The 23,465-nt window shown below is 37.7% G+C and overlaps 1 protein-coding gene across 7 annotated transcripts in view; it reads right to left on the bottom strand.

Moving 5' to 3' along the window:
• dmd (dystrophin) overlaps positions 1–23,465 on the bottom strand; it is a 195,984-nt gene that overhangs the window by 142,231 nt on the left and 30,288 nt on the right. For all 7 annotated transcript variants that reach the window (XM_032585804.1, XM_032585802.1, XM_032585810.1 and 4 more), the window contains 33 exons: positions 22,882–23,112; positions 20,989–21,170; positions 20,549–20,699; positions 20,183–20,302; positions 19,893–19,994; positions 19,467–19,574; positions 18,459–18,638; positions 18,089–18,237; positions 17,875–17,998; positions 17,691–17,778; positions 16,666–16,910; positions 16,410–16,578; positions 14,766–14,893; positions 12,586–12,723; positions 12,386–12,499; positions 11,736–11,891; positions 11,084–11,254; positions 10,787–10,978; positions 10,196–10,330; positions 8,171–8,320; positions 6,393–6,554; positions 5,508–5,639; positions 5,160–5,333; positions 4,703–4,858; positions 4,242–4,412; positions 3,704–3,883; positions 3,030–3,158; positions 2,295–2,465; positions 2,139–2,195; positions 1,772–1,927; positions 1,136–1,273; positions 934–1,023; positions 179–349 (listed from right to left, as the gene is read on the bottom strand). In XM_032585804.1, coding sequence (XP_032441695.1) covers positions 179–349; positions 934–1,023; positions 1,136–1,273; positions 1,772–1,927; positions 2,139–2,195; positions 2,295–2,465; positions 3,030–3,158; positions 3,704–3,883; positions 4,242–4,412; positions 4,703–4,858; positions 5,160–5,333; positions 5,508–5,639; positions 6,393–6,554; positions 8,171–8,320; positions 10,196–10,330; positions 10,787–10,978; positions 11,084–11,254; positions 11,736–11,891; positions 12,386–12,499; positions 12,586–12,723; positions 14,766–14,893; positions 16,410–16,578; positions 16,666–16,910; positions 17,691–17,778; positions 17,875–17,998; positions 18,089–18,237; positions 18,459–18,638; positions 19,467–19,574; positions 19,893–19,994; positions 20,183–20,302; positions 20,549–20,699; positions 20,989–21,170; positions 22,882–23,112 — 4,920 coding nt within the window. The remainder of the gene's footprint in view (positions 1–178; positions 350–933; positions 1,024–1,135; positions 1,274–1,771; positions 1,928–2,138; positions 2,196–2,294; positions 2,466–3,029; positions 3,159–3,703; positions 3,884–4,241; positions 4,413–4,702; positions 4,859–5,159; positions 5,334–5,507; positions 5,640–6,392; positions 6,555–8,170; positions 8,321–10,195; positions 10,331–10,786; positions 10,979–11,083; positions 11,255–11,735; positions 11,892–12,385; positions 12,500–12,585; positions 12,724–14,765; positions 14,894–16,409; positions 16,579–16,665; positions 16,911–17,690; positions 17,779–17,874; positions 17,999–18,088; positions 18,238–18,458; positions 18,639–19,466; positions 19,575–19,892; positions 19,995–20,182; positions 20,303–20,548; positions 20,700–20,988; positions 21,171–22,881; positions 23,113–23,465) is intronic.

The following is a 23,465-nucleotide window of genomic DNA, read 5'->3' as shown; positions in this document are numbered from 1 at the left end:
GCACAAATATACAAGAATACATGAGGAAACAATGAAAACATTTAGCAAATACAGTAGATTATCACTCAACACCAGTCAAGTCCAGTTTAAAGTCATCCATGCAGGTGATTGGGATTTTATGCAACAGACCAACACAAATTTGCTGATGTAGGTGGATGTATTTAGGAATAAAGCCTACCTTTAGTGTGTCTTCCTGACTTGAAAAGTCTTCATAAAGCCCCCCATTAAGCTCCGAGGAGTTCAGGAGCAGCTCATTGTCAGCCATGGCGAGAAGAACTTTGTTGATCTCCAACAGGTAGTCAGAAGGAGTGAGTGTCTGAGCTCTGCTGTGACCTGTTGCAGACATCTCCTGGATTGGAGAGGAGTAGAAGTAATCAGCATGTCATTGTAATTAGGAGTAAAACAACATCCAGAGGCAACTTTTAATATGGGCGGTTTCCCAGGATGGCATAGAAAAAGGCACTCAGATGAATCTGAATTTTCTCAGTGGAGAGTTTGCGCCCTCATTTCATTATAATCCAAAGGATAATACTTGTAAAAGAGATGAATCGCTTGATTAGTAAAGCCAAGTTAAAGCTAACTCAATCCGAAAATGCTCTACCGTGCAACCTGGAGATAAAAAGCGCGGTGTGAGATAATGTTCAGCACTTGGTGCTGAACATTATCTCACACTAGTATGTGGGTGTGAGATTTTCCACACTAGTATGGAAAATGATGTGGATCATTTTCCATACTAGAGATGAACAGGGAAAATTTTATTCCATCGTAGGGATCAGCAGCCACTTTTGCAGATGACTGCTGGCGAAAATACAGCGCAACTCCAACAACCTAGTTTCCACATTTTGCTGCAAAAGCAGCAACATTTTGTACCTTGACAAGTGATTAGCTCAGGCCTGTTGTAAACATCTATAGGACTGTATCCATGCCACTTACCTCAGCAGTAAACTCTGATGTCTGATCTCCAAAGATGAGGGAAGATGATGACACCTCAGAGATTGTAATCTGCCTATTTTTAAGAAAGTCCTAAAACGGGAAGAAACAAGCAAGATAAACTGTGCGCAAACATTTTTAATTAAATGGCAAAATAAATTTTACATGACTAGAATTAAAGACATGAAGTGTTTATTTGCCTCACCCTTCGAGCAGAATACTGGCTCTGCAACCTAAGCAGCATTACTCTCAACTCTTCCTTCTGAGGCTCATCTGAAGTTTGCTGCAGCAGCTCTTCTCCTCTTCTCAGCAAGTCCTCAACGCTGGCCTTCTCCTCGTCCATCTGGTGTAGGGAAAACAAAGATAGAGCTCAAATGATTTAATTTAGTTTTTGTTTTTCTTGGGTTGCTGTGTATGTATCCACTTAGACAGGCAGTACAGGGTGTAGACTGGAAAACAAACAACTTCCTGAATATGACAATGACCTCGTGTCAGATTGGTCTGATTTTATTTTCCCAGCCGGTGTGTTTACGGTCATAAAACTTGATAGCACAGATTGATTCCAAGCTTGTTAAACCTTGAAGTTCCCAATCAAAGCTGTCCTTATCAGCTTTACTGCATATAGCCTAAAGTGCAGGTTATTTTTTATTGCACATCTCACAAAAATAATAGAGAGAATGACTGAGGTCAACATTCCTTTCTGCTCAAGATCCACAAGAAAACTAGAGAAGCTAAAGAACCAGACAGAGGGAAATACTGTGTCACTATTATGGTGCAGGTTATTAAACCCCTTTGCTTACAAAGATTTAAAAATGAAATCATTCCTATTAACCTTGAGTACCTTATCATCATCAAGGATGTTTACTTGGTCCTGCTCCTCATGCAGAGTCCTCAATTTGTCCTGCAGCTCTGCCTGAAGGTCCTTTATCTCAGTTGGGAACACAGTCTGAGCAAGCGGAGTCTGACTTTCTTCTTGGCTCTCCTGACTGTGAGTAACCTGATTAAAAGAAACAAAAACAAACCCGAGGGCAAGTCAGTCTGAGCTTCAGACATAGGAACAATTATCTGACCGCATCCTCAAAAAAAGAAGCCGTGTCGTGTTAAACGCTTCTGCTAATTTTTAGTATGCATGGAATAAATTATAAGAAATTAGCCAATGATTCAGATTCAAAACATTAAAGCCAAGCTGTAATTAAAGACGTATGTACCTCCTGAGGTATCTGTTGATTTATTTCAAAATTTCCTGACTCCAGGCTGGTCATCATCTGCTCATCAAAGGAAAATTTAAAATAAAAAATGGTTGAACAAGACAGCTTTTCATTTTAAGTTAAATCTTTTAGGAAACGTATTTCATGCTCTTATACCTGGGTAGATTTTATGTGTTGGGAAACTTTATCAAAGTTACAGTTCAACTCTGCCAGCTTGGGCTCAACAACATCTCGACAGGCGGGCCCCCTGCTAGTCATCAGGATGACTGCTTGGTCCCTCACGTTGTCCACACGCAGACTGATCTCGTCCAGCTGCTCCAGCATGCTCTGGAAACCGATCAAGAGGCAGCTTGTTATCTTTTTATGATACAATTTAAAAGTAAAACATGAAACTGCTTTTTTTCTCCCCAATCTTTCAAATATTATTTTTAATTAATTAAAATTAAGTACATTGTCATTGCTTCACAGGACCACTGTAAATACTTTGATAGGTATTATTTTGGGGACTTAAAGAAAAATCTGAATCTGCTAAAATCTCTAGTGACAGGTCAGAGCTTGATAAAACTGGCAGATTAGAAAATTAGCAAAACTTCTGTAGTAACTTATGACTGATTTTAATAAAGCACATAAAGCCCACAGGGCTAATAAGTTTAAGTAAACAATTTTAAATCTTATGCTTTTAAGCTTTTAAAGGAATAAATCTGGAATAAATGTTAAATGGCTCTATGACTGAAAGAATCAGAATTTTAGTGAAAAATAAAAAAGAGGTGAAATTAAATTTTTCAAGTGTGTTTGACATGTTATGCACCATTTCTACATATCAGGATCATTGCACACCACATGTACTGGTGTGTCGTAATTAAATTGCAATTATTATCTTTTGCTTTTTACCTTCAGCACTTTTTCCCTGTCAGCTGGAGGAATCCGCTCGGCCTCATCCAGGTGGATCTGGGTCTGGTAGAGCCAGGTGCTGATATGAGCCAAGTTCTCATCGAAGATCTCCACCTCATTCTCGTGACTCTGCACACACACACACACACACACAAAACAACTCACTTGGATATTGTTTACTAATTGAAACCTTGATTACACAAAAAGATGTTTAGTAATGAAGTGACAATTAGCATATAATGGTTTTATTAATTTGCAATCCATTTGAATTCATTTTCATTTCTTTTCCTAGTTTCTGTGATTTTCTAAACAGCATACTGAAGAATGTTTTCATTCTGGTTGCAAAATGTTCATGAATAATAATGTAGTGCATCTTGACATTAAAAAACAGTATTAATTGTCAATGTTAAAATCAATCTAAACTTTGATATTAAATACATTACATTACACAAGTTATAAAATCACAAACTTTATGCTAAAAGTTCTCTTGGATATCTTTTCATTTAAAAGTAGCTTTTTCCTGTTCTGCTTAATTTATGGTGAGAAAAGCTGAAGCACGTTGTTATACAACATTAATCAAGTCGAATATTCTGCTTACTCTGACAACCTTAAGTAAATAAAGATATGCTGCGTGTTATTTATTTATTCCCATTGTATGCAACATTTGCTCTAACCAGAACAGCGCTCAGCCAGTCTTCGGTCCAGGTGCGAACTTGGCCCCATGCTTCGTTCAGACCGCAGAGTTTGCCCTCCAGCTGAGCCTCGCTACCCTCCACCAACGTCTGCAGACCTGCACTGATCTCCGTGAGGCTGGAAAGCTCCTCCTTCCGATGCTCCGACTCCTTCAGCAGGCCCTGATTGAACGACACATTTAAGGTGCTTATATATCAGACAGCTCAGATGAAAACAGTAACAGTTAAACAATCTGACTTTAACATCCCAAAATAAACCAGAAGATAAGAATCGGTAGAAAAATGTGCAGATAAACTGCATAACTTTAAAAAAACCTGGGAAATTAGAAGGAGAAATGATGCATGACTCCGGTTTAAACAGTTTTTGTGCACCATCTTCTGGTGAGACAGATATCTACTTGTGTGGTTTGGTTTTTGCTCTACACATACTTAGAAAATACTTCACAGCTTGAAATAAATGTGATCACAGAGCTTATAAAAAGTCTAGGGTAATGTAAGCTTTTAATAAACGCCTACTAACATTAGCCCATCTAATCTCGGCCTCGATGTCAGCTGGCATGTCTCCACAACTGTTCTTCTGCTGGAGCTGAGCTTCAGTAGTGCTCAGCCATTCCTGCAGGGCAGAGCTCTCTTGATCAAACTTCTGAGACAGAGACAGGGCTTTTTCCAGGTCCTGTTTGCCCTCTGTTACCTGGGAAGACAAAGAGAGGACGATATGAACCATCTCCAGGGTTACAACATGTTTTCCATTAAGCTCTGGACTTTTTCAGACTAAACATTTCAGGGTTCTCAGTCCTTCATGTTGCTCCCAAATATAAAGTATATAAAAAGTCCACAGAGGGAAATGTGTGGGTTGAAACTAGATGGAAAGAAGGCTCAAAAATCTAATTTCACACTTTTCAAGATTATACAGAAACCATGATTGTCACCAAATCTTAATTTCATTGCTTTTTGCTCCAAAACAAGATGTCCTTAAATTACCTGAGCCCCCAGGTCATTGTAGAGCAGCTTTAGAGCAGTAAGCTGTTCATCCATGGCTTTGGGATTTTCTGTCTGCTGTTTCTGCACAATCTGACGACCTGTTTTTATTACCGTCTCCACCTCCAGCTTCACCTCGCTCAGCAACTTATACAATTTCTACAAAGCAGAAAAAGCACACAACACATTTTCATTAAGAATGAAGTGCCTACAGGTAAGGTCACACACTCATGAAGCACCAGAAAGTCATATTCATTTTGTACTTGCAATAATTTAATATTTAATGTGGATTTTCTGTGATCCACATCAGGTCAAAATTCTACATACATGCTCAAATATGTATTACTGCAATTACTTTAACATTTGCTATATGTTCAAAAAGAGTACAAAACACCGCTTTCTTGGAAAAAAACTAAATAGCTGAACTACAGTGCTTACAGGGAAAGCTCAAATTCCTCACCATGCAACCACTGAGGTGGGACTGAATTATTTCAGGTTCCACATCTTTAACATCCAGAATAGGTAGCTCAGCTTTAGCACCATCCAGAACTTGCTTACAGTCCAACATGCGCTGCTCAAAATTGGCTGGCTTCTGGAACAGCTGGTACTTCGTGGAGATCTCTCTCAGTTTCCTCTGCAGTCATCAAACCAAATGTCAAAGTCACACATTTCTATTGCCTTTTATCACTCTAAACATAAAAAACTTAAATAAAGAAATATCTTTTGACTTATTAACTTTGGACACTGAAATAACAGAAAATAACATGAGGAACAGTTACCAACATCATCCAGTAGGAGTCAGTGTTACCTGTAGCTGGTCCAACATGGTCGCACCACGGGCCGGTTTTCCTTCAGCGGTGGGAGAAGGCAAGTTGGTCACATTCCTTCGCTTCATCTCTTCTACTGTGAGTTCATGAGCGGCAATCTCTGCACCGATGGTCTGCAGGAAGAGCAACAACTAAGCAGGTGTGTAACATATGCAAGTTTCTAGTAACTACACATGCCCTAATGTAATTTATTAATTTTCCAAGTCTTAGTGGTTAACTCTTAGAAAGGACAAAAATTTATCTGATGGATTATTAGACAAAGAAGGGAGGAATGTCAGAGACATGGGGAAAAAAAATAAAAAAAAACAGGAATGACATAAGGAAGAAAAAGAACAGACAATGATGACAAAAGGAACTAGGAGGGGAGGAAAGCAGGAAGAGAACGGACAAAAGAAAAGAAATGTAAAAAGAAGAAAGGAAGAAGGAACACCACAAGTAAGGAAAGAAATAAGGGGACAAACAGGAAACAATCGGGGACATGAGGACTGAAGGAACAGTTTGAGAAAGAAGGAAGGAAGAACAATAGGAGGAAAGAAAGAGTGAAACACGTAAAGAAATTAAGGAAAGAAACGACAAGGGGGAAAGTGGGTAAGGGATGACAGTAGGAAGTATACTAGGAAGGAAAGGATGAAAGGAAAGAGGTAAGGAAGAACAGCATATAGATAATGAAATGAAGAATAAAGTCTGAAAATGCTCTTTTTATTTGATTCTCTTCTTTTGATTTCAACAATTATCCTGGCCTGAAAAATACTCTTCATCAAATTTTGTACTGTGTGGGAACACGGATCTTAACTTCTTGAGCCTATAAACAGAGGTGAGCTCTCTAAGCAAACTCATTTCCAGGAGTTTATAAGGTGTAGTTATACCTGTGCCTCCAGGGGGAGCTGGAACGCGTCTACACGATCAGTGAGGTAGGACGTTAGTGTGTGGTCCAGCTGGTTCAGGGACTCCTGCAGTGTTTGGAGCGCCTGTTCGTTCTCCTTTACTGTCTGCAGCTGCTGCTCGAGGCCAATCTGCCGGTTCACTGCCTAGATAACGACACAAACAGCAGGTCAGGGCTTTAAAATCTGTCTATCAGGACCTTTAATTTAATTTACTCAGTTCCATTCAAAGCATGTGCAAATTACCTCCAAAAACATTCAATTAACAGGTGATGTAGCGGTTGGTATCATTAATGATTATACTCAGCTACTTGCAAAATATGTAAAAAACATGCATATCCAATTAAAAATGTGAATAATTAAAGCTTCAATTATACTGAAACAGCGATAAAAGTGAGTTAAATACGAATAAAAAAATTTATAACATTCAAAAGTGAGGGGCTAAGTCTTGGGACAAACCCGAAACACTTAACATTTAATAATTTTTTGGTTGTAAATAATTGAAACAATGCAGACTGGAAGGTTCATATACGTTTTATGAAAACATGGATGCATGAGAGATGATAGCAATGTTTTAATAACAGCAGCTCCTGCCACTGATTACTCAGAGTTTTGAGACTGTGCATAATTAACACAGCACAGTTACGATCTCCCAAAAGGAAGGCAGGAACATCATCACTCCATCGTGTGGCGCTCCAGAGCCGCAGCGATAAGTTAGTGTTCGTTAGTTGTTCTGGTTAAAAGATTCTGGAGAGTTTAATGTTTTTAAGTTTTTACACATCTATCCCTATAGATAGGCTGTTGAGAGGAATTTTTTTATCTCTATAGATAGGCCGGTGAGAGGAATGTTTTTTGTTATGGTAAATAATACGATAGAGAGCAATTCTGCTCTAAAAAGCACAACATTTTTAATATTTGAAAGCAGTCTTGACCAGTAGTTTTTTCCAGACTTTAAAAGATGTTTCAAATATTTTATTTAATTAATATCCCCACTAGACAAACAGCATCTTAAAGTCATGTCTTTAGGACCAAAGGGATTCATTATCCTTCAGTAAATGGATGGATTATGGATGCCAGGTTCCAGCAACCAAATCTATGAAGGTAGAATTTGACATATTTGTCAAAATATTATCTATTTAACTCTGTATGACTGGATTCAACTGAGTATATGTTTAGGCATATAAATTTGGGGGTTTGTAATGTTTTGAGGCAACATTTGTTGTAAATTGGAACTATATAAACAATTTGAATTCAACTGTTTATCTTTTGTGTACTTTTAAATTTAGTTTTAACTGTTAGGCTTAATAAACAAACTAAAAATAAAAAAAATAAATTCACAAATGGTCAGATAACGGAGGGAAGAATAATAAAAAAACAACTGGCTATGTGTACTGGAAACAGGATACGTCTATGAACACATATAAGCTATTAAAGAAGCCTGAATTATGTCAGTATTAAAACAATTTTTTTTTAAATTGGTCTTAAGTAATATTCTAATTTCTTTTTAAAATTGAATCTTTAAATCATTATCCAAATTAACAAAAAATAAATGTCTAAGATATCACTCTGTACAATGGACCTACATAATCTGAGTTTCCATTTTTGAATTTAATTACTGAAATAAATTAAGTTTTGCTTAATATTTCCTGATATCCAATTACATATTGCGCATATAAAACTTCTATGCATGAGTGGACATGTTTCTAGAAAAGACCTGAAAATAAAACATCAACACTGATGCACAAAGAGAGAAAAGTCCCAACCTGATGGTTGAGCTGATCGTAGCGGGAGTTGAAGGCCTCAAGCTTTTCACTGATTAGTTCATCAAGTATGCCCCCGTCTATCAGTGTCTGACCCAGCTCTCTGATCTGCGTCCGGTTGTCTCCGGGGTGGCGCAGCACGCCCTCCAAAGACTGTTGGGTAGTTGGAGAGGCAGAAGAAAATCCGCACATACACATTTAATCATGAAGACAAACTGCAGAAGTTCCTTTATGGTTCCAAAAACTTGCCAAAAAAAACAAAATGTCACGTAAAAACAGACCTAAGCTTGTCGCTGATCATTTAGGAACAATAAAAAGACAGATGAAATCCAGGGACAGATGGAAAAAGAACAATAATAGCATAAGAGAAACAGATGAAGATTCAAAAGGTGCTGGGTCGGGTGTGTCAGATAGAAGCAACAAAAAAACAACCCTGAAATAATAGATGGAAAAAAGAGAAACGAGCAACAAAAGGAGCTTCTTGAATGACAACACATGTTTGGATCCAACATTGTTTATGTAGGTTCATTAAATGTGCTTTTCCTTCCCGGAGGTAACGGACATAGAGTGACAGCCTCCTCCCACTGGATGGAGATGGTCTAATTAAAAAACTCAGAGTTCAACAGGCACAGAGAGAAACAGCAGGAAAGACAAGCAGTCTTGTAGGGAGGAGAGAAAGAGAGGAAAGACAAAAATTAGCCTTAAACATTTGATGAGAAGGGCATGGACAAGAAGGGGAAACCTTGACTTCAAGGGTCTTCATTTTATTTCATCACAATGTGATGCTACAGAGGCAGTGCAGTGATGAAAGTGATTTTGACAGACAGGCTGCAGGCGATTTACAGATATAGCAGCAGAGCAAGTCAGAGCAAAAGAAATTTGGAAGGCAAATCAAAGACAAACGAGGTTATTAATGTTTAATTTTGTCTATTATGAATTTATTTGTCCCTGAAAGGCAACTTTTTATACAATATGAATATTAGGTTTAAAATAATTTAGTTTAGCAATTTTTTTTACTGAGGCTAAATTCTAATATACAATTTAATTACTTTAGTTTCAATTATTATAAATGATCATTAATAAAAAAATTAAGATTCCAACATTTTATTTACAGAAGAATTATAGATTTTTAGTGAAAAAAAAAAGTTTAATTATTTTGTGAATTAGCATAAAAGCTAATTTAAATTAGAATTGTTGCAAAATGGTAATAATTTTGTGTTTTTAACCAAAGAAGATGAGCTGAACTGCTCACTCTCTCAGATCTCAGGCAGCTTTCATCTACTTCCAGAGACTCTCAAAGAAGTTGCACTTCTTTTGTGCTGAGATTTATCTGCAACTGAAATTGGCAGAGCTCATAGGCTGCACTAAACAATCCATTCGTCAAATAGTCTGAAGTTAAAAGATTAAAGACGGCTGCCAATCTTCTCAAGCATTAATGTTATATTTTATAGCCCACAAGTTCCTCTAGTGGTTGGATCAAAACATACTGAAAAGTTCTTCACCACATATATAAATTCCCATAATCCTCACTGAAATGAAGTATTTACATAAAGAATAGCAGAGCTACATTTGTTGACCTTATATTTAAAAGCTGATAAGGCCATATAGAAAATAATGAATTCAAGTTAGTGAGTTTAATTTAACAAACTAATGAATTATTATGTAAAAGTCAAGTTTTTAACACACCACTTCTGCATTCAGGAAAATGAAAATCATATGCAAAAACATTCAAGTCTAATTAAATTATCATGAATTCCATATTTATGAAGTAGCTGTTTTTACGCAATTAGTGAGGATGTCCATTATATCCATTTGTTAGAATTTATTTTCTCATAGTAAAGCCCACAGCCATGCAGTATTAATTTTTTTTAATGAATTTGCCATGTTAGTTTGATATTCTGCAATTACATAAATGATTTACGTGAAATGAAAAAAGGTGCCTATCCTGGTTATTTTGCACATGAGCACCTTTTAATCTAATTGAGTAAATTCTGAAGAAATTTAATGAGATGACATATAATTGTGTACCTCCAGAGCTTCAGTGACCGTCTCGGTGCTCTCTGGTACGTTCTCAGTAGCTTGAAGTTTCTCCTCTACAGTGTTGAGCCAGCCCTGCTCCATGTCCAGGTACTGAAGCAGCTCCATCCAACAAGACCAAACTTCCTACAAAGTGCATGCATGATCAAATTTATAACGGGAAGAATACATAAAAGCAAAATTAAATGACTCACAATTCAATTATACATGAATTTCAACGCAGACGATCAAAAACGCTGCGATAAACTCAGAGGTTCTGGCTAAAATCCTCCATCATCACCCTCATCTTCAAGCTTTTCTTGTCCCTTGCATGTAAATTAAGGGAAAAAAGCCAAAGCAATGACTAATCGCATAAAACTGTGTGTCATTCCAATACTGAGCTAACCAACATTAAATTAGCTCACTGTTCCATAAATAATTGAGATTTAGCCGTTTTAAAAATGAAAACAAGTTTTGGACTGGAGCAAAGCTTTTAGTCATAAATTTATAAATAATGATGCTGTTGTGGTCTCATATTTCTAACATGCAACTTTTGGTTTACTTTATAGACTCAGAAGGTCGTTCCAATCATTCAAAAATTACCTCCAGTGTGTGACATTTGCTCTTGAGGCGGTCACAGAGTTTGTGGTAATTGGCTAGCACTCCGTCTAACTCGGAGGTCAGCTCCTGTCCGGAGCCTCCAGCAGGGTGCGATGTTCGGGACACCAGTAGGTTGATGCTGTCCTTCAGGATTTTCACTTTCACTTCTTTCTGTAGCACATCCTCTTTAGCACGCTTTAATTAAAGATTTCATGTAAATACATAGATCCAAAAGCTGAAACAGTTTCACAATAAATACAAATTTAATGATTTCCTGACTTTTTTTTTTTTTACCCGTACCTTCATCTCCTCCAGTGACACCTCCAAGTCCTCAGGACTTTTATACTCAAAGTCTCTCATTAGAAACTCTTCGTCAACTTGGGCCATCCACTCCTGCATCTCTGTCAGGTCTTTCTTCAGGTTCAGTTGCTTCTCCTGATTCTCAGCCACATGCTCCTGATGACTCAAGAGCTGCATGGGAACATATTCGACAGATTTTCAAAATAAATAACAGAAATCTTTGCTGAGCACATTTAAACTATGCATTTGAATCGCCCCCAAATTTTTACTCAGGTTCTGATTCTAATCCTCTCAAGGCTGTGGTTAGCTATTTGCACTTTTTTTTTCCACTCACATTTTTCCTTACACTTAACTGTCCATTATTTGCTTGCGTACAGCACTCTGTAAAAAATTACCTGATGTGGTTTCCCCTTCATGTGGGGGGGGCACCGATTACCTGCTTAACAACCTCCAAGTCTCAACTGAGACTTGAAGATCTATTAGTTTTATGTCATTTTTTAAAATGACATAAAACTTAATTAAAAAATTACAGGAATTTTGATAACCTGTAAGCCTTAATAATCAAAATCAAAATTTGTATTTAAAGTGCATTTTTAGCTAAATTATATTTTTTAAATTACTATTTTAATCTGAAATTCACTGCTTTCATCACCTGTTTACTGAGTGTGGCCCATCTTTCTTGACAATGGTCCAACTTATCCTGCCCCCACTGGACCAGTCCTGGGACTGCAGTCGCCTGAACAGCCATTACATTTTCTTCCATTTGCATTAATGAACGTTCCATCAGCTCCATCTCAGTAACGTACTCCTAAAAAAAAAATAGTTTCAATTTAAAAATTTAAATAAATGCAGTCATCAACAGGTTCGACAGATTATAAAAACTTAAGCATTATCAAATTTCAGCATTTTGAAATGCTATTTCACTCAGAAATCCTGGGAAAAGCCATTCTTCTCATGTTGCTACAAAAGAGCACTGCTTAGCAAAAGAATACAACAAAGCTGCTCTTTCTGAGTTTTCAGTCATGGAAAAATCCTTTAGGATGCCCCAGGGGCTTACAATCTCCGGAGAATATATAGATAATGCCAGTCACACTCAATACAATAAATGCCCATATAAAATGTTAAGTACACTTTAAAATGTCATCTCTGTAATCACTTAACCTAGTATAAGTAATTAATGACCATTCAGCAGTCGGGTAAGAAAAAAAGGAAATGTAAAGAAAGAAACAAATTGGATTTTATTTTGATCAACTCATGCTGAGTTTAAAAAATGTTTAGTGTCTGCATTTCTTTTTTAGATACCTTGCACTGATTAAGTTCTGCCTGTAGATTCTCAGCATCGCCGATCCCTGTGGCGTCCCTTGACAGTAGCTCCTGAACTGCCTCCAGCCAGCGCTCCACTTGTTCCAAACGCACCTAACACCAACAAGTAGACAAACTTTAACATTAAGAAACATTGAGCAATATGATGAAAATTATTGGGGTAATTAGAGTTAACCTACCTGATTGTCTTTCATGCTGCCCATAACGCACTGCAGCATGCCATGCTCCTCACGGGCTTTTGAAGAGAGCTGGCTCCATTTTTGTAGTTCAGCTGGATCAGTGGCTTGTTGTTTTTGTTCAATCTCCAAACACAGGCTCTGTGGTCAGCAAAAGGTCGGGCTCAACAAAGTCTCAGAGCTGTGTGAACTACACTACACTGCATCTTGGTAACTTCTGAATCATTTCTAAAACCAGACATTTGTAGCTTTGGCAGAGTTTTTACAGTTTTTTACATAACATTTCCAGGCTCAACTTTCAAGCGTCTCTATTTCTTAATACTCACTTTAAAATATAACATGAAAGTTCATCACTATTGTTGTTGGTTGATTGAAGAATCAAAGGATGGAAGAAAAGAAGCAAGGAAAGGACAAATGAATGAAGGAACGAACGGAGGAATTAAGGAAGGAACGAACAAAGTAATGAATGAACTTATGAACAAACTAAAAAGCCAACAAAAAAATAAAGGAAAAAAGAAAAAACAAAACAACAGAACAAAGGAAAAAAGGAAAGAACTGAGAAAGGAAGGGTTAAAGAAGGAAGAGAAGGAGGAAGTACAGAAAGGACGACATAAGGCCCAGAATGGAAGAACGAAAGATTAAAAATGGAAAAGAAGTAAGAACCAAAGAGAAAAGAAGAAGAAATAAGAACAAAGGGAAAGGTCAGATGGGAGTGTATGAACATGGTAAGCAACAGGAATGACTGAAGGAAGGAAATAACATTTACACAATGGGAAATGGAATAAATTCTGAAACAGAACTACTTTTCAGTACTCGTTTGTTTTTTTCCATGCTTATCCAAACCTGGAAAAGTCTCAAAAATCTATTTCCCCACATTTCTAGACCGTGAAACCTTGCTCTGAGTCATTTTCCAAGTTAAACGAGTTTGCAACGTTTTCCTAATTTGATTTGTGTGAATGCCAAGGGGGTAAAAGAGAACGCATTATGACAGATGCTAACGGAGTTCATAAACTCTTTGAACTCTGTTAAAGATAAGCAGGACAATAAAAGGACCAACATGCAACAAATACAGCTCAGACTACTTTGTGAAATGTCTTTTCCAAAATGTCAAATCAGGCAAAACAAATGCGCACATTCTTCACTAACTATGACAAAGCCATTTGTATCAATGGCTTACAATTTATATGCACACAATTAGGTTCATTTTATTAGTAAAGGCATAATAAAGAAGCAATGTGTGTAAATGATATTGTGAACTCATAAAAACAAAAGCTATAACAATCAGTGTCATCTCCTCTCATTAGACTAATGTCTGACTGATCTCTGGGATGCTGTCACAGGATTGTATGTTGAGGCTGGCAGGCTCCACATGGAGCTACGTGGTTCATGCACAGGCACGCAGCCCAGAATGTGTCACCTCCCCGCCCCTCTCCCTTGCACAGCGTCCTATCTACCGCGATAACAAGAGCGCAGACTGAGCCACATTCCACGGACAGATGGAGGAGGAGGCAAATGTTCAGTATGCAACAACATGCTCATTATAAAACAGCCATTTCTGCGCAAAAACACAAAAGAGGCATGTTCACACACATACCCTTTACCTCTTGCACAATTTAATGCAGTGATAAGGCAATTGACTGCTTGGTAAAAAAAAAAAAGGCTTATTGAGTTGTAGAAACCACAGGGGAGACAGGATGACACTACACTGATAAACTAGTTACTCAATCACAAAGAAAAAAAAAAACAAAATAAAAAGCTTAACAAGATCTAGAGCACAGGTGTCAAACTCCAGTCCTCAAGGGCCGCTGTCCTGCAGTTTTTGGATGTGCCACAAGTACAAAACACTGGAATGAAATGGCTTAATTACTTCCTCCTTGTGTAGATCAGTTCTCCCAGCCTTGCTAATGACCTAATTATTCTATTCAGCTGTGGTGCAGCAGAGGCACATCTAAAAGTTGCAGGACAGCGGCCCTTGAGGACTGGAGTTTGACACCCCTGATCTAGAGATTCCTGCCATGTCAAAATATCAATAATTACCGCACATGCCAATATAAAACATGGAAATAGAAAGGTGCAACTTGGTGATATCTACTTTTCTGGACTTTTCTTTTAATCTGTCACTTTGATATGATAACTGCATGCAAAATGCTCTGCAGGAAAGTCTGTTTATTAGCAGCACCCACCTGTGCCCGCTCCACCGCCCTTTCTGCTGTGTGAACGTCTACGACGCCGTCTTTCAAAGCCGCCAAACTGGCCTCCAGGCTGTCCACCGCATCCTGAACCACCTGGGTGGCTTCTACGCTGGCCAGGGCTGGGCCAAAACAAAAAAAGAAAGTGAATGTAAGTTTCAAAAAGATTACATCGCACATTATAACACTGGGATATAATATTAAAACTTGTGTAAGAAGGTGTCCAGTTTGTGTGTTTTCTACTGTGAGGGAAGATGATAAATGTTCCTAATCACTGTGTTTCAGCGCTTCCTGCTTTGCTATATAACCGTCTCTCCTGCCTCCTGTTTTGTTGCCTGTTAATTGCCAGGTGATTTAATGCTTCCATAGTCGGAAGGTGTTTACACAGAGTAAGAGCCGAGAGGAAGTGAAAGTTCAAGAAGCCCCCATCACGAGAGGCAAAGTACCCTCAAGCAGAAACAACTGATTTCCTTCCAAAAGAAAGCTGTCTTAAAAAGCTCCCAGTCACTCAAAGACACTTATGTTCAAGAGTTTATTCAGGTTACGAGGTAATATTTGGCTGAGATCTGCACACATTAATTCAGGAATTAAAACAAAGACTGACTGTTTATTATCACCACCCAGGACTGTTTTATATCCAACTCACGTCCTCAGGTAGAAACAAGCTGACAGACATTTGACTTGGCACAAAATCTCTTGTGTATGCTGCTGTAAATTTGTGCGCTTTCGGAGGCCATATAAGGGCAAGATCTATTATTACTTGAGACTAGCCAAGGTTCAATAAAAAATACTGATGTCAAATTTACATAGCTCGTGAGCAGCTGTACTCATGTTACCCATTATTATTTTGCTTTCCTTAGAAATGTAAAACCTTCAGTGAAAAAGAGAAAGAGATTTTTATTATTAAACAGGAGATCAGATAAAGCATAAAGCTGAACATTTTCTTTCAAAAACATAGGATAAACCCTGTACAGTGTTTAAAAGCTAATTTATCCTCCAGATGAAATATAATTTTTTTTGTCAAGTTTTAAAGACACTTTATCTGGATAATGGGGTTAAGGGAATGTCCCTTATTATTCTTTGCATATTATTTTTTGCATAACAGCTCAAGCTTTGTCATGTTAGATGGTGAACACCATCACTGATTCTCAATATGATTCAGGTTTGGACTTTTACCGAGTCATTCTAATACATAAATCTGCTTTGATCCAAATTATCTAATTATAACTCTGGCTGTATTTTTAGTGTCTTATTGGAAGGTGAACATCACTCCATTTTTGCCTCATCTGACAAAAAAATCCACAATGGTACATTTCCATTTATATATTTTCCATTTTCAGAAAATAAGTTGAACAGAATGCTGGAATGTTTAAAGTCAATGTGTCACTAGCATATATTTTGGTTTTCATGATTATGTTTGTTCAATAATGTTTTCTAACAAACCTCTGAGGTTTTCACAAACCCAAATTTAATTAAGGTGCATCACAGTAAAGAGGGTCAAATACAAAAGAAGGCCACAATTTCTAAAGTTTAAAAATACTTGAATACCATGTATAATCTTTTACTGGTCTAATAATTGAAAAAGCTAAAGAGTGAGAATATTTTTGGAAATAATTGTACATAACCAAGCATGTTTACCTTGATTCACTTCTTGTTCTCTGTTCTGCAGCTGCTGTAGTGTGGAGGAGTGATGTGCAGAAACCACAACCATGTTGTCTTTTAGAGACGGCACCATTCCAAATGTTCCTGCCTCCGAAGACAGTTGTTCAAGTCGCAGACCTAAGGCAGTGACCTGAGCAAGGCGGGACTGGGAACACAATAGGAGATGTTAAACTGAGGATAAAAACTTAATTTAGGAAAGCAGATTAAGTAGGGCTAATGTGGTAAACCTCACCTTACATTCTCCTCTCAGGTTTCTCAGCTCAACCTCGTTGTTGCTTTTTACGAGTGAAGTTGTAGCCAGCCACTGGTCCTGTTTCTCCAACATCTGGTCAAGGTCAGCTATCTCCGAGGAAACTTGTCTGATCCGGGTCCGAGTGTGAACCCGGTCGCGGGCGGCCTGGAGCTCCCTTGCACAGACATCCCACTCTGTCTGAATCAGGTCTATGTTTTCCCTCACCGAGTCCACACCTGCTCCCTCTGCAGAAAGAAACAAATCAACAATGTCTCACATAAAAACTCCAATAATTAAACATACTGTGTACAGAACTTTTTATAATTTCATTTAAAAGTATCATAGTTAGGTTGTGAATGTTAAAAACAGTCTGTAGGAAACTGAAAAGAATAAGAAAGGTGCTGGAATAAAATAGTTTCTTGGAAGAAACTCCGTCACAGGATTCCTGCTGCTTCATTGCTGCCAGAACTAAGCGGTCATATAAAGTCTAGAGTTTCATTGAATAGTTATATTAAATCAGCCTACAGCATGCCTGTAGGCTTAGATATTTTGTTACCACAAAATGCACAAATACTGTATGTTCACACTGTTGACATTTACCACTAAATAAAACAACAACATCACAGAAAACATAACACATCGACATAAAAGTCATTAAAAAAGTTAACAGACATACACAATTCAAGGGGGAAAGGAAATATCTTTGATTAAGTTGGGATTGCTGAACAAAAAGATTATGCAAAAGTTTACATACAGCTTGATCTTTTTTTTTAGCAATTTACCATCATACAAGTACAAACGTTAACATATTTTATTGGGATTTTATTTCATAACGGACATATGTATTCGGTCTTGTCATCTGTTAATTGAAAATTGTTTTAATGGCAGAAAATGTAAAAAGATACAAAGGGGATGGATATTTTTGCAAGTCAATGCACAAGCTGAGATCTTGGCACACATTTAAATGGATTGTGTTAGAGGATTTATTGTCTGTCAGGAAATACGAAAATAAATACTTTTCTTACCTCTCTCTAATTGCTCCATCAGGTTGCGTCCTTCTTTCGTTACTTCCCTAACTGTGCTTTCCTTTGCCTTCAGTTGCAATTCCAGCTCCTAAAGTCATAGTTAAACATAATTGATATATTGTCATTAAGGTGCCAATTTAAAATAAAATTACCATACTTCCTTCATTCAAGTTAAAACTCTTACATTTAGTTTATCCTGCAGGTCTGGGACATCAGCTGTGGTTTCAGGAGGCGTGGCGCACAGCAACTGAGCGGACATCTTCCACGTTTGAATCCAGCTTGTTAAGTCAGAGAGCTTATTTTCAAACCTGCATAAAATAAAATACATTTATGTTTGCAGGTCTGTTTGTAATTTAGTTTTCATCAATGAAGAGGCAGACTGTGTTTCAAGTTCTTACATTCGTCTGATTTCTGCATCTGTCTCCACCAGTCGTTTTTTAGCAGGAGCAGGTTGGGCCAGCTCCTGATCAAAAGTAGGAGAAGCTGCTGCCTCCATCACTTTTTCCTCCATCTGACTCATTCCAGAATCTGTTACAGCCTCCATTACCTTTAAGTATCAAACAGAAAGAGACACAGAAAATCATCTCTGCATGTTAGTTACTAAAAAACCAAAAACAAACACCAAAGGAAGTATGCAAAGTTTAATGGTACCCCCACTCTTTTGTTTTTATTACTGAAGCTTCTTCAAACTTATAATGAACATCCAGATTTGAGTAGTAGCTTTTTATGTCCATGTTTCATCATGACAAAATATTTCCAAGTGCACACCTGGAAGGAGCAGTCCTCCAGTTTCTGAACAAGGTTGTCCCATCTGTGAGTCAGCTCCTCTGTGTCGGCCTCAATCTTGGCTCCTGCTTCGGCACTCTGAAGCAGCTGCATCACATCCTGACCTGCATCTGACAGCTTGTCCAGAGTCCTCCTCTTTTTCTCCATGTCCTCTTTTAAAATCTAAAACAATAAAAATAAAGCTTAACTTTTACTCCAGGATTTCTTGAGAATGTAAAAAGTTCAACCTATTATTTACAGGTGTGAATAAATTAGGGCAGCACATGAGTCCTTATATGGATTTTATATCAGTTTAGACAATACTAAAAGAAAAATCTTAAACTTGTGTAAAATGTTGTAAATATAAAGGAGTTTCTGGTAAAGAAAATAAATTAGGACAACCCAAATGTGTTCTCACTTAGAATAGATGAAATTACACACAGGTGCATCACATCAGGATGACGTGATGGAAACATCATTACTTGGCATTTTAAAGCCATTTGCAGCTTACACATATAGTTAGGTGGGCTATTCAGGTAAAAATGGACACCATGGTGAGATTAAATAAAATTCGAGGCCTTTCAAAGAGAAAGTATGAGATGAGTAAGAGATTTAAAGAGGTCTCAAAACAATATAAAAATCTGTCTAAGTGGGGGACGTTCACGGGAGGTCTGGCCATTCAAAGAAATTCACCCTGAGAGCAGACAGCAGGAGGAAACAAAAAAAACTTGCATCTTGGCTTCAAGATGCATCTCACTAGTGATCCATCCAAAGGCAGAAAGCCTAAATACTGTATATTTTTCTTGTACTTTAATTGCAATTAAATCACTTTCTTTACTCCTTTAAAAACAAGATGGACATCAATATGTGATTTTTTTTAACAGGCAACTGAAAATTTGGGTTATCCTAATTTTTTACATGATGATAGGGATTTTGGAAATGCAGTACATTGAATTACATTTGAGAGGAAAGTGCCAGATGCATAAAAAAGAATTAGTTTTCTCTACGTACTGTTAGTTGTCGCACATTAGCGTTCATTTCACTGGGATCTCTGAAGTTGGATGTTTGGACTTGATTTAAAGCCTCTTCTTTTTCTGCCAACCATTCTCTAATCAAACTCTGTGAAAAAGAAAAGGAAATCATTTCATTTTCATTTACAAAGCTAGCATTAGAAAATTATTATTACAGTTTTTTTTTTAAGCAACCAAAATGTAAATATTCAGTTTGCCAAAATATTGGAAAACAATAAACTTTCAAAGAGCAAATTCATCAACTTAAATTTATCGTTATTGTCTTAAAGTCAAACTGATTTTTAAAATACAAGCAGAAAGACTTATTGTGTAGCTCATTATGATGTGAATCAGTTTTTTTCCTTCTCCAATAAGTTGAAAATAAAAGGAAAGATGACTGAGCGGTATAAAGCAAAATATTGCATACCTGATCTGATAAAAGCTGTTGCCAAACTAAGAAAACTTCTTGCAGCTTATGCCACCTTTCTTCTGTCCAGCGGCAGACAGCTGCCCAGCGCTCACCCAAAGACTATAAACAAAGAACAAGAATAAATATATTCTGCTTAAATAAAGTCCAAATCAGCTTCAAGCTACTTCTAATATTTGCAGAAATTAAGCAAAATACAAAAACACACGCCTTATCATCTTTGTGCATAAAGATAAGTACATAATATTATTCTGCAGATTATCTCACAAATTTAAAGCATGGTATCTCACTTGTAATTGTTCCTCCAGGACAGCAGTGGCACTCTCACCACAGTTCTCATCCACCACGACCACCATATGTGTAAGAGAGTTGACCTTTACCTGCTCTGCCTCCAAGTCATTCTGAAGTTCCTGATCAAGAAATTCAAAACTGAGTTAGTGAAGTGATTAACTGTAAATGAAGATGACAGAAAAGTCATCCAGCTTCATAGCTAAAAGTAGGTTGACTAGTCAAAGTTTCGGATCTGATGTTTGCTAAGTGATTGTAGGAGAGGTGTATTTAGAGCTAAAGCATCACAAAGATGTTCAGTAAGACTGGAACAACAAGCGAAAGGTAGATATTTTATTTAACATACGGTAAGTTTAATATTTATGTACTTTATGTTTTTCTATGTTTTCCTTGTAAATATCCACATCCTTGGCTGCTGGTTCTGTCTCCATCTTTTTGATTCGCTCCTCTGTTAGTGTCAGCCAATCAGAGAGCTGCTGTAGCTGCTGCTGCTGCAGCTCCATCAGAACCTCGTGGAGTCTGGAAACGAGAACGGAAAAAATTCAGGACAGAAAGGCTAGACATGATTTTTTGTACATTAAGCTTAAATTTCTACTGAGTATTAGTCCAAACTGTATTAAGACTCAGTGTAAACAAGGATGTTTTCTATCTTTAGAAACACTGAAAGCTTCAACTCAAAAGCGACAATAAGAGAAAAATATCTTCCAACAGTCAAATTAGGATTCAGTCATGTGAAACAATTGCAAATGACTGAGACAACAACTGAGATTGACCATGTTTTGCAGCTTTAGTATGTGGATGTTCCCACCTGGCCTGACGGTCCATACTGGCCACTCGGAGACTCTCCCAGCGAGAGTTGAGGAGAGTCATCTGCTCTCGAATTTCCTCTTCTTCCTCATCTGTTAGGTTGCCCTGAACAATCAGTTGATTTCCCGCTTGCAGCACATTACCCACACTGCTCTGATGAGCGGTCAGCTCCATCATAAACCCCTGCATGTAAAGATGGGGAACATTGTTGCAGTACGTTACTGGACAGAGGTTCCAATTATTTATTTGAATAGTTCTTTTTCCATGAGGGAAAAATTTGACAATGACTTGCATGATTGAAAGAAGTGAATTTACTTTGAAATTTCTACAAGATACATGTTATCAAAATTAGACATACAGACTCAGATGCACTCACATCCATACTCAAACCCCAATATTTGTGCTAAATGTCCCCTTTCTAACTTTCACCCAAATCACATGCTTTTAGTAGCTTTACCAACCTTCTAGCGTAATTATACCAAAATATTTGATAACTCGTTTAGCAAAAATAGTACAGTGCCTTTAAACATTTTGGCTTCCTCACACAAGCCTTTTTACAGTATAGTCCATAAAATTTCAGTATAGATGACATGACAGGAACCTGATCTATTCATTTCAAAACAAGCTTCAACCATTTGACTCACTCTGTCATCTTCAAATTAAACCAAATTCGTTTGACCACGAACACCACCTGACAACAAACCATTATCGCTGTCCATTAAGCAAGGTTTCAATCTCCATGTACGAAGAGGATACTGATCAACAAGGAAACACCTGTAGCAAATTCAGCAATTTAAAGCTTGAGTGAATTTTTCAGCTGCCCATACAGTCAAGCCAAATGACTGGGGAAAAGTTTGGACAAGGGCAACAAAGATTAACTTTTAAGACTGATGTTTGACAGAGTGAAGGTTAAGTTTTCAACTTAATACTGTAAACTGTCAAGCATGATGGTAGCAGAATCATGGTGTTTTGCTGCCAGTTGTAATTTTGCATTGAAGAAAGTAGAAAGAAAATAAAGTAAAAAGACAACTTCCCAATCCTCAAATTCAAATCAATTCAGCACTGAGATGGGTGAAACCTGAACATAAGATGTTCCATCATCCCAGACATGCTAAACTGAAATCTAAACTTAAACTACATCAAAGCTTGGAGAAAGCAGGCTCAACTAATGACTTTACTTCATATCCATTTCTGTAAGATTTCTTCTTGAATGATACCTTCTGAGAACTTTAATTATCGTTTAGTGTCTGCTAGTGGATAGTGTGTAAAAACAAAACTGAAACAAGCAGAATTCATTTTAAGCCACTTGATAAGCCTGGCTGTTAAAGAGGCTTTAGATCTCATTGCTCTGTGTCTCCCAACCAGCTTTCTGCTTTGACCTGGATTCCAGGCATTCAGCTTCACAAACAGTCGCATTTCAGCCAAGGGAATCCATTCAAAGCCCCTTCACACACATGCTCAGACACAAACTTTGCAAATACGCCCCCATGTCAAGCAAGCAAGCAAGTCAGCCAGCCAGTCAGCTCTGGGCCGGGAGCCTATGGAGAGTTGTGCTCCATGGCACACAGTAAAATTCCTGGCATTCCCAACAAGTACAGAGCATGTACTGCTGGTTAGGAGGCATCAGTCTGGCAGATAATGTTGGAAGTGAAGAGTGACAGATATCAACAAAACAGCCAGTGGGCACGTCAAGCATGATATGCACTGCATCTTATATACACAAATCTATATCACAAATCTTTAAACTTCTGTAATTCCGCAGAGCACCTTATTCTAAAGTGTAACCTCAAAGACCATGCTTTATTTTTCTGCAGTTTGAAGACGTGTTTGCTTCTGCCTGACAAAGAGACAAGAAGCTAAATTACAGTGTTTGAGTCCATCCGAGTTGTCTTACCTCATGTGTGTGGAACTGGTCTTTAACTTCTTCCACATCGTCCGACACCTCATCCTGAATATGCAGTGCATCCTCAGCTGACAGCAGCCAAGTCAAAACCTCCTCCAGAGTTGTCTGGTAGCTGTCAAGGTCCACTTCCAGCAGGCTGCCATCCATCTCCCCCTCGGTCTCTGTCAGGGTGCTGGGGGTCTTGGGTCGCGGGCTGCTGCCTGCCTCTTCCATCTGCACAGTCTGAAATATAGACGTCCAGTTAGGTCCTCATCCAGTTTGTAACATTATGACCTCATAAAAGTTTTCACAACCCTAAAACTTATTCACATTGTGACAGTGCAACCACAGGAAACATATGTGCTATTTTGTGAAGAATCTACAAAGGTTTCGGCCTCTAAGTGTGTTAAGCTGTAAACACCAAGTCAAGTTTATCTGTACAGCACATTTTGGCTAAAATGCAGTTCAAAGTGCTTTACATAATAAAAACATAAAATAATAACCACTTATGAAACAAGCAACAAACTTAATATTGTGTCAAATCAAATCATCAAGAATAATCATCATCAAATATCAATGCTCCAGTTATTACAAAT

This window comes from Xiphophorus hellerii, chromosome 15, assembly GCF_003331165.1.
Source record: "Xiphophorus hellerii strain 12219 chromosome 15, Xiphophorus_hellerii-4.1, whole genome shotgun sequence".
NCBI lineage: Eukaryota > Metazoa > Chordata > Actinopteri > Cyprinodontiformes > Poeciliidae > Xiphophorus > Xiphophorus hellerii.
Note: the sequence above shows the minus strand (reverse complement) of the source record. Positions and strands in the feature narration are given on the sequence as shown.